The sequence below is a fragment of the Falco cherrug genome, chromosome 1 (assembly GCF_023634085.1).
Source record: "Falco cherrug isolate bFalChe1 chromosome 1, bFalChe1.pri, whole genome shotgun sequence".
Classification (NCBI taxonomy): Eukaryota; Metazoa; Chordata; class Aves; order Falconiformes; family Falconidae; genus Falco; species Falco cherrug.
Window position 1 is genome coordinate 87,641,881 of NC_073697.1, and position 18,482 is coordinate 87,660,362.

The 18,482-nt window shown below is 41.6% G+C and overlaps 2 protein-coding genes and 1 long non-coding RNA gene across 6 annotated transcripts in view; 2 read left to right on the top strand and 1 right to left on the bottom strand.

Annotated features, from left to right (window-relative positions):
• TXNRD2 (thioredoxin reductase 2) overlaps window positions 1-18,482 on the top strand; it is a 94,452-nt gene that overhangs the window by 54,921 nt on the left and 21,049 nt on the right. The window contains exon 23 of the mRNA XM_055703991.1: window positions 2,469-2,605. The gene's annotated coding sequence lies outside the window, so the exon portion shown is untranslated. The remainder of the gene's footprint in view (window positions 1-2,468; window positions 2,606-18,482) is intronic.
• Window positions 370-3,165, bottom strand: LOC114017535 (uncharacterized). Its single transcript, XR_003562648.2, has 2 exons — window positions 3,037-3,165; window positions 370-2,512 (listed from the first exon to the last, which is right to left on the bottom strand). It is a non-coding gene; the product is annotated as an uncharacterized LOC114017535 (long non-coding RNA).
• GNB1L (G protein subunit beta 1 like) overlaps window positions 2,486-18,482 on the top strand; it is a 43,416-nt gene continuing 27,419 nt past the window's right edge. The window contains exon 1 of one of the 4 annotated variants that reach the window (XM_005445216.4): window positions 2,486-2,605. Coding sequence is in view for 1 of the 4 variants with exons in the window: in XM_027813945.2 (XP_027669746.1) it covers window positions 17,096-17,220 (125 nt within the window). In the remaining 3 variants the exon portion in view is untranslated. Of the gene's footprint in view, window positions 2,606-3,183; window positions 3,319-17,080; window positions 17,221-18,482 lie in introns of those variants that run through there. The other 3 variants (XM_055704019.1, XM_027813945.2, XM_055704030.1) reach the window with 3 other exon arrangements.

Sequence of the window (18,482 nt, forward strand, 5' to 3'; positions counted from 1 at the left end):
TCTTTCTGCTCAATTAAATCTGCTCAACTCAGACAGTACCTTAGGGGTATGGCCAGTTAGTCAGGCCTTGCCCATATTACAAATTATGGAGCTGAGCACAAAGAGGAAAAAATATCCTTAACAGAGATGTGATGAAAAGCCTCACAGTAGACAGCCTACACAACAAAAAGATCTCCTTCAATTAGTCCATGGTCATCAGTGAGGGCAAACATCTCTGCCTCTTGGGCCAGACAGGGTAGTGTTTTAATAATAGGCATAAATCTCTTGTGCTTTTCTCCTCGTGACCTAGCATATTCTGTCAGGGCAATGCATACCCCAGAGGAGGAGTAGAATTTATGTGTACAATAAAATAATAGAGCTTCAGTGATATCAGCTGTTTGATGAACTTTAATATACATTTGCTATAAAACAGGCAGCAACTATGAGAATGTGATACCCAAATAAAAATCCATGATCCATTTGCACGACAGATCTTCAATTTACTCACATTCATGCGAAAGAGACACATAAAAATTATATCCATGCTTAAAATCACTTAGAAGCAGTCTGAAAGACCCCACAGTTGCAAGTGATACTGCAGTACTTAGCTAATACTCATGTTTCGATGGTTTTGCCTTCATGATTCTTCCAGTGGTTCCTTTATGTTTTCTGGTATTTTGCCAAACACCTGTGAATCAGTGTACAACAAATATTCCTGCCATTTAATTTAGCCTTGCACAGAAAGGCTATATTAGGCCTGATGCAGACCTAATCCCAAACCTCTAAAGAGGTTTAAGGTGCTCTGGTTTCACCTAATCCCGAAACCTAAACCAGAATCATTGAAAACCTCCATAACACCACAGGAATGGGCAAATAAAGGGTTTCCACTATGAAATTATTAAAAGGACACAGTGTATCTTTTGGATTTGAGACCTAAAGCTTTACCTAAGGAGCTTGGACTGTCCACAATAAAAGTGTTTATTTTGAAGACAGGAGGTTGAAAGGTTTATTTGTCTAGAGGGCTTGATTCACACCTCTCTCCCGCCCCCCCAAAAAAAGAGGGGTGATTCCCTAGAAGAGTGAAAAATGGGAAAAGGGATGAACAAGTAACAAGGCAGGGGTAGCCCAGCAAAGCAGCCAAAAATGAAGCCCAGGTTCCTGTTTAAGCCTCAGTCATGGCCCCTGTGAGAAAGAGGGAGAGCACAGCCCCTGGTGCACAACTGGGCTGTTGTTTGTTGCAAGGAACTTCAGGAACCATTTCCATAAGGAAAGGGTTATCTGTGATATAATAAATACATTGCTGCTGTTCAAAATTGAGAATCTGCTCTTTGGAGATCTCTTACTGATGGGAGATAACATGTAAAAACATGCACTGTAATGGAACTTTCAATTACAAATTGCATCCAACTGTAATAAATTTGATCTTGCATTAATTCATGTTAGATTAATTGGATTCTGTCATTCTTGAATTCTGGTAACCACTTTATCTTGCCATATAACTCGTTACCTTTGTGTTGTGAAAGGGGTATTTCATTTTTAAGGTGACTGTAGGGAACGTTAACTGTACAATATTCTAATAAACATTTAGCTCCTAACAAATTAAAGACCTGAAAGTATACTGCACATGTGGTTTCATTATGCATAGCATTTTATAGCAATGATCTGCTGCTCTAAATCTCTTAATTCAAATAATTTCAGCAAAACATGTAGGTATATATGGGGATATATTTGTGTGTTATACAATACTGAAGGTATTTACTTATGCTTAGGATATTCCTAATAATGAGAGGTATAGCCTCCTCAGTGTACTGCATTTTCATAACTACCAAGTGCTGCGTAAGAGCCCTTTACAGCACTGATTTTGGAATCAATGTTCCTACTGATGACAGGTTCGATATAATTTGAGTAGAAAAGCAAGCCCCAGATTTACCTTCACAAATTCACAAAAAATCTCCATGCCTTTGTTTGCATCAATAGAAGTGGAACAGGATAGCACTTACTTAACAGCACTGTGGTACCCTAGGTGTAATTTAGCTTTGAAAGACTCTTCGACTCTATAAGCAAAAATGGCAGGAAAACTGAAAAACATTAGTTTTATGAGGTACCGATCTTTCTAGCTGGAATTATAGCAGTATAGCCTTCCAAGAAGCTACATAAATGACAAGGCTTTCATCTCCTAGCCAGGTGACATAAGCAAATGATGGTTTATTTGCTTTCCTTGAGCAAGTCTTGGTGTAGCTGGAGAGCAACAGGGGGTTCTTAAGGGGGGAGACTATGCCTTTCTGCAGTGCTGTCATGTGTCCGTGCCTGCGCTGAGCTTGCCATCGCCTGTCTGAGGGTCGATGGGTATGTTAGCAGGGTACAATTCCAATCCAATGGAGCAGCATTTTTGTTCTAGTTGCAACAATGCATACTGTGTTATTTAACTGTTGCCTGATTTAGTCCAATTACAATACCTAACCGTTAACTTTCATTTGGAACCTTTTCAGGAGGCAACTGTCTTCTGTAAAGAAGCTCTCCTGCTGGACAGTATCTGGAAAATAAAGTGTGGCTGTGTTGCACTGACAGACGGGGGTCTGCTTATTCCCGAACAAACCCAGATTGGCAACAGTTGCCACAGAGGCAGGTGAGTTCAGGAAGCCGCTAACCCTGCGCTCAGCAGAGCTCCTGGCAAAGCAGTGCTGTACAAGCAGAGTGGCAGCACGCCCAACTGCCTAGCGCTCACTGCACCGATCAGGCTTTGTAATGAGCTACGGTGAATCTCTCAAGTGGCACACCGATGCGACGCCTGCTCGGTCCAAGCCCTGCCTGGCACCAGCGCCGCGGCCTTCCCCGCTGGCTCAGCCCCCGCCTCAGCTCCCCACTCCCCCAGGCCTTGTCCTTCGCGCGTTCCGGTGCTCCTCCCTGGCTCCACAAAGCGGTGGCATGTTTCCCAGCGCCGCCTGGCCCTGCCTCCCGGTGAGGGCAGGGGCCTCCGGGTAAGGGAGCGGGTGGGCCCAGAGCGGCCGGGCGCGAAGCCCCTCGCCGCCGCAGGACCCGCAAAGCGGGGCCGCTTACCGGCAACTGCACTGCCTCCCGCCGCCCTGCGGGGGCCTCCCTTTGCGGCCAGATCGCCCCGTGGGCACTGGGGGCTGGCGACGGCCCACCGGCGGCCGCGCCGGGCCTGGCTGGCCGCGATGCGCATGCGCGCCCCCTGCGCCCCCAGTGACGTCCGCGGGCATCACGCTGGCGCTCGGCGCTCCTCTGCGCCTGCCTGGCTCCCGGGAGGCAGCCTTAGGTACAGCGGAGGATCGCCGAATCATCGCTGCCACGCTTCCTCACCAGGCGGAGCGGCGCTCGGTGAGAGGTGGCGGGGAGGCCGGTGCGGGGGAAGGGCAGGGAGGCGCGGGGTGCGGGGAGCCACCCTGCAGCCCCGCCGCCGTGGGAGCCTCCCCGCTCGGCTGCCGGGGAGGCGCGAGTAGCGCCCGTAGGCGGAGGCGGCGGTAGCCTTGGGGGGGCCGCCCCCGGGCAGCGGCGCCGCCTCCCGCCTCTGAGGCCGCGGGGCGAGATGGGGGGAGCGTGCGCCTGCGCGCGGGCGTCGCCGCGGTAACGGCGCGTGCGGGACCGCCGGCAGGGAGAGCCCGCGCAAGGCGCGCGCCGCGGGACCGTTACCCGCCGCCCGCGTCGCGTGCCCCCTCAGAGGCGAGGGCGGGAGCGGCCGCCTGACCGGGTGCCTGTGGTGGCTGCGGCGGGGGGTGCGCGGAGCCTGTCCCGGGCGGGGCCGCGGGCGGCGGGACGGATGGAGGGAGAGGTAGTGCCTGCAGCTGACGAGGGGCCTCCGCTCGAGAAAAGTAACGTTTCGATTAGAGTGCGCGTCCGCTTAATTGCAGCTGGGCCGCTCTGAGGTAGTTTGCCTGGGGAGTCCCTGTGCGGGGGCTCGACTGGCGGCTGTAATGCTAACGCCTCGTGCTTTGAGTTCAGAATACACCCGATCAAATGTTTAATATCAGCGAGCCATAAATACCAAACCGAGTTGTAATGGAGCTTACAATCCTAATGTATTGAATTTTACAACTCTTCCATAATAATCCTAGTGCTTTTCTTTTATGACCGACAGAAATGAATGTTTTTAAGGTATCTGAAAGTCAGCGGTAGTGGGTGAGCTTTCGTGAGCGCTGGCCCCCGTTCTGTTCCATGGGGAGCACAGCCTCGGGTGGGTCGGGCCTTGCTCCGGGCCTTCCTCCTGCCACCTACGAAATGGTGGTGATGCTCCTCAGGAGGCTTACAAGTGCTTTATATACCTTTCAGTTGAAAGCATTTGCAAAAATAAAGTCTTATTGTTAATAGTACATATATTACATATGTTAACATACATACATATGTTAATAGTACACAAGAAAATAACGTGGTATTTATTAACTCGATAGAGCTCAGACCTGCTTGGTCTGGTCTCATAGCTGGCCCCACCTTGAGCTGGAGGTCAAACTGCAGGCCTCGAGGTCCCTTCCATCCAGAGTGCGGCTGTGACTGGATAATTAGTACACTGTGATTTGGGAATGCAAACTCCTGTTCAGATACAGCCTACAGAAAGCCTCATTTCAACACACTGACTCGAATCCCTAGGTTTTTACTTACTTGCAGAAAGTAAAGGAAGTCTTGCCTTAATGGATTTTTCGCAGACGGATTCATAGAAGGGGAAAGGAAAAGGTGATAACGGTCCTTTGCCTGCAGGCAGCCGCCGGCAGGGCGCTGGGGCGGGGGCCCTGCGTGCCCTTGCCCCCTCTGCTGGCGGCCGGGGCCCTGCGCCGCGGCCCTGGGACGCCCGCGGCCTTACAGGTGTTTTCAGCGTTGTTTGCTGTGTGGCATTCGGTGGATCTAGCTGGCATTCAGAATGTCATCCTGCAGTGTCTGGCTGACATCTGCGTACTGACACCTGGCATTTGGATTCTTTTACTCTGTATTTTCTTTATAGTACTGGTTGTTTGAAATGAAGAAAATGCCTTATACAGCTCCTTTATATGCCAATTTACAGTAGGAAATAAACTATTCTCCGGATTCGGTAGCTTCATTTTGAAATGAACAAGTTAAAAAATAGGCATGGTGTGCTCTGGAAAAAATAGAGGACACAAGAGTGTTTTTCTATGGGGATCGCTCTGATGAGCACTTTTAGCACAGTGTCTTTGTGACCTGTCATTCTTCCAAAGATCCTTCCACCCCCCACCCCCACCCCAGTTTTAGTAGCACTTCTGTGAGGCTTTTAGAGAGGGATCCATGACTGGGAAGCATTTCATTTATAATTTGTCCTGTCTGCATAAGTTATGTGGAATATAAAGGACATTTTATTTATTGTTAACCAAATTCCTATGTTTTAAAGAAACTACTTAAGTAACTACTTTTGGTTTTTTTATGATTCCCATTTTCACTGATTTACAGGTAAACTAGTTTTTTCTTGTTGTTAAAATATTCTGCAATCAAGAATCAGGAAATCTAACTGTTTATTCTGGCTTGGATGTGTCATTATCAGTTATAAAGATTCTGCAGATGGAAATTATGTTGGTGCATGCACTAGAATAGATGCCAGTTTCTAATATCAGATAGTCTGGTTTTGGTTAATTGGTGTAGAGACTTACTTTGAAGCATTAGAATTACAATATTAGAATTGTAACGTATTAGGGAGCAGATCTGTTGACTAAGTATGTTATGCCTTTTCTAACCCTGTTGACCATTTTAGAATACTATGAGTTTCTTTTTGAAAGAAATGCTAGACTACTGACCCATATATATTCTTACATTCTGGAGAGACAATTTTTTTGGTATTTTGGTATTTGCATACCATTTAATTTGAGTACTGTTTCTCTGCAAGCTCAGCTATAACAAGGTATTATTTCAGTGGAACAGGAAGAACTGTAAACCAGTCATCGCTAATTAGCTTATGTGGGAGATTTAATGCTGAAGACTCTGGTTTTCCAAAATTATGTTCTATGAAGCACTGTCTTCATTGGGGAAGACAGCTGCTACAGCTGCTCTTTTGTAATAAATTGTTTTGTTGTAGCTATTTTGGATTATAGATGTATGTCAGTGAGATTTGAAGACAAACAGTAATGGTTTAAAAAAAGATGGTTGAACTTGCCTTTTTGGACACCTCTTCTGAATTATAATGGTGATACATTAATTTTGTAAAAAATTGAAATTTCAGTACAGTATTATGTGTTTGTGTGTATGTCTTTATAAAGGAGAAAGGTAAATTTAGTAGCAGTAATAGTGTTTTGATCCCAGAAATATCTGTGTGGATAGATTTATGCTTTCTTTGAAGAATGCAGTTTGACTGCACTAGAATATACTTGGTAGTATAATTGAAGAGTTTCAAATTAGTTATAGTTTGAAAACTACTTTAGCTACTGTTTTGTTTTTTCCCCCCAAACTATTGGTCTCTGTGGAGCAGTAAAAGTGATCGCAAAGCAATGAGAAAGAAATAGAACTACAAAAAAACCTGCACAACTTTTGCCCATGCAAGCCAGCTTCCTTTTGAGCTCAGTGCTGGCACAGCTGTGTGATCAAAAGTGGATTGCTGTTCATAAGCAATAAAAATAATGTCACAACTGTAATGAATGCACTTCCTATGTTACACTTCAATTCTATGGAGCTAATGTGGCATAGCTCCTAATTTCAAAAATTGTTTTAATGGTGTTTATGACTTGGTGTAAATGCTCATATGCCATAGGATTATGTAAAAGAACTGGAATTTTGAGAGACGTCAGGTTTGCCATGTTGAGAAAAGTGAATTATTAAACAATAGGTGCCAGTTATCAAGAATAGATTGAAGAGCATGTTTAGGCTACAAATATTAGAGTCAACAGATTTACTTAAAAAAAGATGTATTACTGGATGTAATTTAAAAGGGCATATATTAGCCTTGAAAGTTTCCGGACCACTAAACTGGAGAATCTAGGCTATGTCATGATTCAGAAGCACTTAAAATACAAATCAGTCTCTTCTGCACCTGAAAAGTGAAAGTTACAGGGGAAGCCACCTTTTCTGTAAATGGACTTACCAGCACAAGTCTTCAAAATTGTAACATCATACTGTAAGCAAATCAGGAGTCTTAGGAGCAAAAAATCTTTAAAGTCAGCAAATTTTCTCTTTCATGATTTATTTTTAAAGGTCAGAAGGTGACCATTACAGTCAAAAAATAGTAATTTGTACAGGAAAACCTTCCCAGATGAGATGCAACCCTGTCCTAAACCTCTGAGTTTGCAGCCTAAGTTTCCCAGAGCTGCTGGGTGACTGTTGGGCCTGTTCTGGACTGTTCTGAGCAAGAGCTATTTGAAAAGAAACATACACTAATGTTTAACATGTTTAACATTTTTAGTTATTCCATAGTTTTTCAGTAGAAGCTAAATTTCTTTGATTTAGGGGAGGGAAGGATTCTGCTTTAAAACATAACAGATAGGAATCTTAGGACAGACTTTTTGTACTCAGCTGGAGCAGCTGTAGATTCCCCACTGAAATGAAAATGCTACAAGTCAAGATTTAGAAAGGCAAAAAGTGTGACCAGAGCATTAAATAGAAGGGCCATATGATACCAAAATTAAGCTCTGTGTTTATTATAAAGAAAATCCTAGTTGTAGAAGGGGAAAAAAATGAACTTGTTCCACCACTTTCTTTTTTCCTCAGGAGAAAACAGAGAATATATCCTAGGTAATAAATCTGTTTTATGGCTCACATGAGAAAGGGTGGAGAAACTCCCATTATTTTCTTCCCAGAAATTGAAATACACATGAGCTAACATGGGAGACACTGGGATTTTCATCCAACAAATGTGCAGCTGGCTTCTGCTTTTATTATTTTTCTAAGCCTAATAATTTTTCATTTGATTAGCTGGTGGCTGACAAAACTATCACTTGCTCCGTGTTTTGTATGTTTAGTAGAGTAGGTGTGATGCGAAAAAGATACTGTAATACGTATCCAGAAGCATAGTTCAGCTTGTTTGGTTGTTCAGAAATTTCTACTTGCCTCTCCTTAAAATGCAAGTTTCTATCATCAGGATTTGAGTTTGAATATTAAGAAAGTAACTTCTTGAGAACTAGAAACAGGAGAATTGTGTAGGCATTTGAGGATTTTTTTTTTTTTTTTTTTGTAAATTCACATTGTAGAATTGCGTGATGCTCCACACATAAATAAATTGTCAGAAACAAGTTGGCCATCCACAGTGCCAGTTTTGCATGAGGAAGTGGTGAGACTAAGGGAAAAAAGTCCTAGTTGGTGTTTGGAGGTGGGAGTAGGGCTGCAAACAAGGTATGTCAAGGATTTTTAGTGCTGTGGAGAAGACCCATGGGCACACTTACTGTGGGGGAAAAACCAACAAACCCACCCAAAACAATGAGAGAAAGTGAGCACAGACATGAATGTGGGAGAATAGGAGCCATCTAGGAATGAGGCTGCTCAGAGCCATGTCTGTGCAGAGATCTGTAAAGCCATGGATTCTCAATTTGAACTCAGGAAGGAAAATGGCCTGTCGCAAAACTTCTTTATGTGGCTTCTGCAGAATAAATAAAACATATTCAAGAACCCTGTATCCTGGTCTGTTTTGCATTGACCATTAATACCAGGGACAAAGCATATCGGTTTATTCTGTATTGACTCTCCTGGTGTCATACGATCAAATTATAGCTACGTTGCTATTTTGTTGTCCTGGGCAAAGCAATTCTAACACCTTTGCTGAGTTAGCAGAAGAGGAAGAAGAATGAAGTTTTATCCCAGATTGGTGGGTCTGTGTTGTCCAAATGTTTAGTGTGTTTCTAATCGTTATTTTCAAAAATTCCAAAACAACTTAATGTATTCTGGAGGCAGGAGAGAATGTGGGCTATCTGCTTCCACTTGAATATTGTGTGATGTCTTCTCTGGTTTTAATTTGTAGTCATTTATAAATGGTAGATGTTCAAAACCATATAGGAAGTTTTTTAGTGAAATGACATTGAAGCTACAGGGTCATTACAAAGCCAAACCAATACCTAACTTGAGGTCAGTTTAATGTCCTTTTATACAGTGGCTGGTTGGGCGACGAGTGATTTTGTAAAGACTAGTAGAATCAGCATACTATTGATCTAAGATCTGACCTAGCTCCATTGCACTCACTAAATAATTTTTGACAATTTCAAGCTCAGTAACTAGAAAGTTATGACTTTGCTAAATGCCATGAGCCAGTATATTTTCACACATAAGAAAAAATTAATGGAAACATAATGAGACTACTGAAGTGGCAGATCATCATGGGAGCTCTCTTTTGATTGTTTCTCTCTTAGAGACCTGATGTCTGCTAGGGATCAGAATACTTGGTGTATGGGACTGTTGCTTGGGTCATGGAGGCACATGTATCAGTGATGGCTTGTTCTGACTGGTTGTTGCCCAGTGTAAAGGCCCATGCCTCAGTCTCTCCAGAGGAGGTGTATAATCATTGCAGCCAACTTCACTGTCTGCCTCCTTTTTCCATAGTCTGCCTTGTTAGAATTTGCATTGCTGGCCTGCCAGTATTTAGCTATTTTCTCTAATAAATTTTCTTTTCTATGATGGGCCTGTTTGACTTTCTGAAGTCTTACTTTGAATGCTGCACCTGTGTTAGACCCTTTGATTCTTTTGTCCTCTGACACATGAGATGATGCCATGTTGGTTCCCAGCTGGGCAAACATGGTACTGTGTTGACTGTAGGGGATGTGTTCCCCTCATGCTGCTGGTTAGTAAAGGCCCTTGGAGGGTAAGTGCCTTGCTGTGGTGGCACACACTTTTCCCGCAGTGCAGCACTGTGGCCTTTCTTTGGCACGCTGTTCCTTTGTTCCAGGTGCAGAGGGCTCTCCTCCCAACTTGCAGCAGGTTGCAGAGAGGGAGAGAGTCCGTAGTGCTGTGTCACATAAACAGGTGATAGACACGCTTAACTGTAGAAAGGTCTCTCTAGCCTGGTAATGATACACAGCATTTATGCACTTTACATGAGGCTTGCCATGTCTGCTGCTGGTAACAGTTTGACCTTATTGAACAAGGCTCTCAAATTAGACAGTAATTGGGAACATGTGAAACATTCGGGACTTTTTTTTTTACTTTTTTTTCCCTAGTTGTGTGTTTAGGCCCCCCACCTTTAACTTCAACAATTGAGGGTGTTGGTTACTTCCTCCTGTGTTTGTGTAAGAAAAGCTTTTTATAGTCCGTTTTTCCAGTTGGCATGTGTACTTCCTCCATTGCAGCTTAACACATCATTCTTCCCACTCCCTCCCAAGCACTGAAGCTAATGGAAGACCTTTGGGGTTTTTTATTTATAATAAAAATGGAGCTGTGGGGTTGGAAATGGTTATTATTCCTGCTTTGAAATGTGTTCTTCGACAAGTTGTGTTTTGTTCTTGGTAAAGAAGCAGCATGAAAGGAAGCAAAGAATAATCAGCCTTATTTAGTTTACGGGACATTTAGGTGAAACTGGACGTTTCCCGTTTGCCTGAAAATCTACCTAGAAAAAAAAGTTTGTCAGAAACGTGAGTGGAAGTGGGCCGCATTCCATTTTTTTATGTAAAAGTTTCTTAATGTAATGCCAAATGTGAAGAATTTTTCAGTGTCATCCATCCCAACTTCTGCAAGGGTCCCAGCTGAGGTGAAGGCAGTTTAGGTGCTCCACATCCACCCATTATTTTGGCCTGTATGGATGAGGCTGGCACACTGACAGCACTTGAGCCTTGCAGATTTGGAGCTGTGCTGGAGGTCTTTCCTTTAAGCAACATCAGTTATGCCAAAAAGGAAGGAGCCCCTTCAGTGGCTGGCAGAGGTATCTGTCGAGGACAGCATGCGTTGCATCTTGCTTAAGGACAGTATAGCACCTGGTTTACCCATGGCTTCACTCCTGCTTGCTGGATGTTTTTGTCACCATTTGTCCAAGACTGTTATTTAGCTCTGAAATAGAATCAGTAATATTTAATATTGCAGTCTTTTTCCCCCCTTCGATGACAGATAGCTTATTGAGAATATGTACTGGGAGTATCTTTTGTTTCCTATGTTTTGGATGATATTTCTCAATAAAGGTTATGTTTTGGAACTAGTTTTCCAATTAAAATTATTTTTTTTAATATGATCTCGCAAGGTTTTCCAACAATAATGAGCACAGCCCAGGTCCTTCAGTGGAGAGGCATGTGCTGACATGGCCGCTGTGGACTGAACTACCTCACTGCTTCAGATCTTTAATATTTTTAGTCTCTGTATAAGCCTTTGTTTTTCCCAAGTGACTAGTTTTAAGGTGACATAGTAACTCTAAACCCAGTCAGGGTGGGAATTCACTCCTCTCTTTTTCCATATACTAGCTCCATTTCAAGCTGGCAGCAAAGAAGTGGATCTGAGGGATGCAGAGCTTCACTGTGACACTGGGCCTGAGAATCATTGCACCTTAAATCTCATGTCTCGCTATGGGACTTCTAAGGTCCTGACAGGTCATTTTGTAGCTCTTTCCGTATTCTGTGATTAGTCTGTGAAAATAACCTTTTAAAGGCACTTGCTTACTTTATTGCTCCACTGCTAAATAATTGAAATCAGCACTTAGCATTTAATTGTAGTGATTTTTATACCATAAATATTGTATAATGCCTGATAATATAATTGGGCATTTATAATAACCCCCTATTTTTTAAAATAAGGGGAAAATATCTGAAATTCATGCCTTCATGCTTGTGCCCATTAAATGTGGTTATCATTATGGAGTGACGACATATGTTCTTCCTAACAAGGATTCTCTTCTCCTTCATGCTGATGCTATCTCCATGCTAGATTATTCCTGTCCCTAGTAGCACCTCAGGGCAGGAGTGGGAAGTAAATGTGTCCCATATGGTTGATTTAGACAGGAGTTTTGAGTGTGAGGAGATGGGAGAGACAATGGGGTCTTATGGGGTCCTTCCCTCATGGTCCTATAAGTAGGGCAAGCAGAAAGGGAACAGGGCCATGGCTTTTTGTACTATCAAGCTAGTTAGGTGTAACGTGGGAGTACATTGCATTCAGGACAGGGTGAAATTATTTGTTCTCCCATGCAAGAGGAAGGGAGCCAGGGAGGAACTGTGACTGTGAGTCACCCGTTCTTCCTGGAGCGCCTCCTGGGGTGGTGCCGCTACATGCAGCCCTATACAAGACTGAGCCTGAAGGCTCAAACTAGCTGATTGCAAATATTTTACAGAAGTCTTATTTTCTGGTAATTACTTTAATATGATTCAGTGTTTTCTCTTTTGTCTGATCTTGTTGATGAGCCTTCATGCCTGATCCTTTCCCCACTATTGTGGGAGCAGGGCAAGCATTCCCATACCATCTGTACCATTCCTGCTTTTTTGCCTCTTGCTTTCAGTGGCTGTGAGTAGGTGCATTTTAAAGTGTTGTTGCTTTTTAATGCAGTGGACCAAGAGTGTGTCCTTGCAGAAAAATGGCTGATCCTGGACCTACGAAGCCTTTGAAACTACTAAGCTGATTCTGATATCGGGGGTAGAACAATTCGCAGAATTGGGGTCCGGGTACTGTTTGCCAGTTCACATTCCTAGTGATTCCTGAAATTGGAGCTCCTGTGGAAACCTGGAAATTCACTTCTGAGGCAAGTGTTGTGTATGAACTGAGTCCAAAGCACCCAGTGTTCAACAGATACATGAAGAATGGCTAGGATTTAGGTTCCAGTGGGTCACCAACAGTATTTACTGGAGACTAATAATAACAGTGAACAGACTCATTCCATTCACAGATCTCTAGGGTTTTAAAAATCCAGCAGAACCAGCAAAATACCTAAAGCCAAGTCACTGAAATGCAGCCAAGTTTTGTAAAGATTACGATGGTAGCTTCAATTAAATATAAAATATGCACTTTAAATATACAATTTATTTAAAAGGAGTTATTTTGCCAAATCATAAATGTACCAATAACTAAACCAAGAAATAACAGATTAAGAAATCTAGGTTTATAAGGTTTAGAAAAAACCTTTCAGATATTTTTTATGCTTTTGTTTAACCATGTGATTCATATTTAATGCTAGTTAGACCTAATTCATACATATATATCTTTATAGTAGACTGTACACTTCTCATAAGCAATTGAATGGTCTGTGTTATCACATTTGTTCAACGCGGGTGGGGGCAGAGCGGTGTAGAGTACAACTTGCTTGCATAATCTTTTGCATGTAGTAGAAAAAAATCTGTCTCACATTTATACCTACAAGAAATACATGGGTGCTCATAATTCATATTATCCCATAAAATTTAGAAGAGCATTCAGAGACTGCAAATGAAGGTAATTTATGTATAAAACCTCATCCATGAAGAATTTATTGCCATAGTAGGTATAATATACTTTGGCACAGACTTCTTCCCTGAAAGTAGTACTTGCAGACTTGGAAAAGGAGCATACCAAAGACCTTGCAGGTTAAACTATAGTCTGGTTTTATACAAAGCACATTATTATAGACTTTTGTGTTTGAGAGAGCTAAAGCCAGTTGCTAAGGTAATGTTCCATGGCTGTTGTAGATGTGAGTGAACATCTTCACGGTGTGAGCAGTCTCTTTAAAATTAGTGTTAGTTTAGTGGTGTTACCTTTGTGTAATTATTGATGTAAGTATTTTGGGCCTTAGTGGAAACTGCAGAAGTACATTTATATAAAACATTCTAATGTGTAGTATCTGAAAATGAATATCTGCTTTGCAGAGGTAGTTTGCCAGCAATGTCATGAAATCCAGATCTCATTTCCTCCTGCAAGGACTACACTGGGAACATGGGGCCTCATCTTCCTCTCTGCACTTGGGCAAAACTGCCAGATAAAGGCAATGGGATCCATCCGTTTTGTTGCCGTTTTGAGACAGGCGTTTCTGGGTGACCACAGGGAGAGGTGGCTTCTGTGTCCTCATAGATTCTTGCTGGTAGGCTTGGGCATGTGGTGGCATAAGCGAGGCCATGGTAGTGCCGAGGTTACACTGCAGCAATGTTGTGCATGGTTTTGGGGAGATTTCAGTGCTGCCTCCTCAGTGCTTGGGTGGCTCGTGCAGCTGGAACAAAGTTACATTTCCTTTTGTTTTTCCTACTGGCATCTGATTTTTCTTTTCTTTTGAGATTACATCTGCACGTATGCTTTTATAAATGTTGCCTCTTTTTGACCCAAACACTTTTACTTCCGTGGAAGTTAATGACATGAATTGAAAATCAAGGGAAAAGACCAACCCATTACCACTCTAATATTTCCGTATAGTATGAAGTAATCTTAAAATAGGAAGGATCTGGTTTACTGTGAAATATGTCACTTAAATTTGTGTAGGGGGAATGGAGAGAAACAGCTGCTAGCATGATGTATTAAAGGGATTTTTGTCCCAGTCAGCAAGAGAAGCTACAGGGCTTATTGCTATAAAAATGGACCAAAGCTCTCAAGCATTCATGTAGGGCAGATAAGACCTTTAAAATTCTTCCCCGAAAAATACACAGTGGTGTAGGGAAGCAATCTGCTAGGCTTGAATGGACAGAGAACATTTTCAGTTCCTCTGGGATTTTAACTCGTAATTCCAGGAATTCTACATGTTTTAGGAAGTACTATTAAAATATTATGCTATTTCTTCCGGATGTAGATCCTTGGACAGTACCCTTACACTTAGCCTTTTCTCTGTTGGCTTGCCCTGCAGCAGAAATCTTAAAACTACTGAGAGCAAAAGTATCTTCTTTGCCAGGTGTATTAGCTGGAATTAAATCTGTTGCAGAAAGAAGTAACTTCTCTCTTGAAAGTGACATGTGATTTTTGGGGTCAGTGAGGATTTATCGCATCAAGAATGTCATTTTGCTACTAAGGAAAACCTCACCGGGCTTGTATCTGAAGTGCTATGCTCAGTTCTCTGCTTTTCCAGGTAGGTTTAGTGGAGTTAGAGATGGTGCAGAAAAAGGCAACTGAAATGATTAGGGGAAATGGAGTAACTGTTATATGAGGAGAGATTGAACAGGTTGGTACTCTTTATGGAGAAAGGCACATATTTATCACTGAGATTTACAAAATCATGAAAGTGATACAAAAGCTGGATGTTAAACTGTTGCACTCCAAATCCTGCAATGCAAGGGCTAGGGGGTACTCAGTGAAGCTAGTAGATCAGGTTTAAAACAAATAAGATAATCCTTCATTTTCTGAAACTTCAGATAGGCAACGGTATCAGCAGGTTCAAAAGAGATTAGACAATTTCATAGACAGCAGGACTACAAATAGACAGTGAAATTATGTGCCCTGTAACATCATTAATAGAGCAATTGTGCATGGAGGAGTATGGGGGGGAAATGCACTGCAAAGGCAGTCGGGTTTCTGTCTTTCCCCTAAACAGCATCTCTAAATAGCATGCCACTGCTGAAAACAGTATGCTAGGCTAGATGGACCATTTCTTTTTTTTTTCTCGACAGTCACACTGAGTCTTCGTATGACCCTGCAGGGCTTTTTTTTCTGCAGTACTAGAACCATACAATGTTTTCCTTTGAAATGTTCTTATTGTTAGTACACTGAATTGTCATAAGGATAATGAAGAAAAAAATTGGTATCATGTGTTAATACTGCATTGTTAATACCTGAAATATGAATGTATTTTGAAGTCTGATCCATTGATAGTCAAATGCCTGCCTGTTACTGTGCATGTTACTAACATGGCATTTATTTGGAAAATGTACAAGTTGGAAAATGAATTTTAAGTTTGTATGCTTATTTTTCTTGGCAGTGGTTTTAGTTATCTCTAAAGTGAAAAGTTATCCAGGTGCAGTGAAGCTGTATGGTGCCATGAGTACTCTAGCAGGAAGGTATGCAGGACAAGTATGCAGGAAGCTGGATCAGAGTAGTTTCTTCATGCTCCAATACTGTGTGCTACTGAGATGCCTTTGTGCTAGTTCCAAGTAGGCCAAACTGAGAGTATGAGACAGAAGGGGGACTTTGGGCGGACCACATCCACAGATCAGGGGCCCAGAACTTGGGATGTGGTCCATGTTCCAGGCACGCTGCTTTAGTGACGCCACAGGGCTACAATGACATCCCTGAAGGTTGGAGCATTGTCCCCATATACCCTGTTCAGTGCCTGCACAATTCCTGATCAGTCAAACCCTAAAAATTTAGGCTACTGCTTCTAATATTGTAGCTAGCTCTTTTATTATTTATATATTTTTAAAATTACTTATTTAGATATTGGGGGTTTTATCAACATTTGTAGCATTTAGAGGAGATCTGCAAAGAGGGAAGAAATATCATTAAATCACTTAAATATAGGACAGAGATACGTTCTTTAATTTTTTTTGTAAAAAAAGTCTCTTGTATGCTTTATTTTTTGAAATATTAAGCATATAAACAAAAATATTCTCTATTTTAATTAGAGGATGTGGGCTTTGTTCACACATGTAGATTTCTGAATATTTGTGTAGCTGCTCTGCTCTGGGCACAAGCTTTTAGTTAGATACTTATACAAGCTGTAAACGGTACCAGTGCAGCTCCAGTTGGCTCATTGTGTCTGAGGAAACTGTTAGCACTCTGCTGTTGATGAAAAATCCAGTGTAAACAAATCTCCACTTAGTTGTCTCAGATATGCTATTGGGAAACATGTTTGGCTTTTAATCAAAAGAAATTGAGTGTTTGGTTCTTAAGAGTATCTCTTTTTTTCTCTTGTTTCAGTTAAATAAATGTTAACACAAATGAAGATCTTAAAACTGTCTGACTAAAGCCTCAGCTAATTGAGCTTTGGTTCTGTGAGAGTTTCAGTGTCATCATCCTTTTTGTTTTCCAGTTTTTGCGGAAGTACTTCAGCTAAGGCAAAAATAAACAAAAAAAACCCCCTTCTAAATCTTCTTCACACAAATACATTTATGCATATTTTTAGTTAGTATCTGCTTCTTGCAAATTTATCTTGATCTGAAAAAGTTTCAGATGTATTGTTTTCCTAACAAAGATTTGACCTTCATCTTTACAGACACAGTTTCACTATTTTTCCTATCAGCATTTAGTTCAAAGGACACTTCTAAGCACGCAGGCGAAAAACAGTTCTATTGTATAAAATAGAGATGTGTGTTTTATATCACGGGAGTTTAGAGAACAATGCAAAGGTCAATTGTGTTGCTTGCTCTCCTGTCACATGATGTGGGTGTGTATATGAATGCATCCCTGGAATTCCACTGTGGGATCTGCATCTTTGAAGCTGATGCTAAAATTACTGCCGAGGCTCTTCCAAAGGCGGATACTGATAGAAGATTCAATGAAATCGAAGGTCGCCAGTCTGGTAGGCGTTGAAAGATACCTGGCTATGATACTATTTCTGATTTAATAATGCGAATGGGAGGCTAGCCCTTTGTAATAATTAGGACTAATTACTGAAGAGGTGTTGACAGATGGGCTAAGAGGAAACAAACTGCCTTTATCCAGTGGCTTAGAGTCAGATTACTAGTCTTGTGTTATCTGCTTCTCAGAAAGTAGAAGCTTCAATCATTCACTAAGTCTTCAAAGGGGAAAGGGATCCTAACAATATACGGGATTTGGGATGAAGCTATGAAACAGGTCTTTGACTCAAAATGGCTAAATTAATCTCCTTTCCGTAAATTATCATACTTTTAAAGTTTGAGTTACAGATGGAGAATCTGATTGTAGTACTGAAAAATATGTGAAATCAATATTGATGGACTGTCCTGTCATTATTGTTGTCACTGCTCCTGCTCATGGACTAGTCTAAACCCAGTTCCTTGCTGTTAATTATATTAATATGAATTCTTCAATTCCCTTTTATGCCATGCTTGCTATCCGCCTGAAATGGAGACAAGGGAAAATATTTAGTACTGTCACGTTCAGTGTTTGTTTTATGCAGATGTCATATCTGCTCAAACCGCAGAAAATACATCTGCCAAACTTAATTATGGTTATCTACCTTTTAGGAGACAAGATCATGCATATTTTAGGAAGAAAACGAATTACAGTATAATTGCATTATTGAGAAATTACTCATTGATAAGGATTTTGTTAAAAAGTATTTCTTCTCTTCTTTTGGATGTGGTATCCATCCAGTACATCTGCACGAAGTAAGTAGATATGATTGTCCGATATGAATGGAGTTAGCAAAGACATTCAGGGGTTAATGCTTTGTCACTAGAATGAGCTCTCAGTGTGACTTACTTTAGGCAAATGATTTAAGAGTCTAGCGACCCTCCTCTTCTCAAATGACTGCTTTTAAGTGCATTTCTTCCCACTCTTCGCCATATATAGGTCTTGTTTTTCTGAAAAGCATGAGAAAAATATGGTTGCATTCAATAGCATTTATAAGAAGAGGCAGCTTTCAATTATTTATTTACTTTTAACAAAAGAGGCCTTTTAATTAGTGTTTAAATATTTATAACAGTTTTATTGTGCTGTAAAATTGGTTATACTTTGATCTAGATTTTCTGGTTTGAGATAATAGGGTTGGTAAAAGTTTTCCTAATGAATTTGGTCAGAACATGACATAATCTGATTATCTGATGAAAGATTGACACTTCAGTTCCTGCCAGCATAAAAGT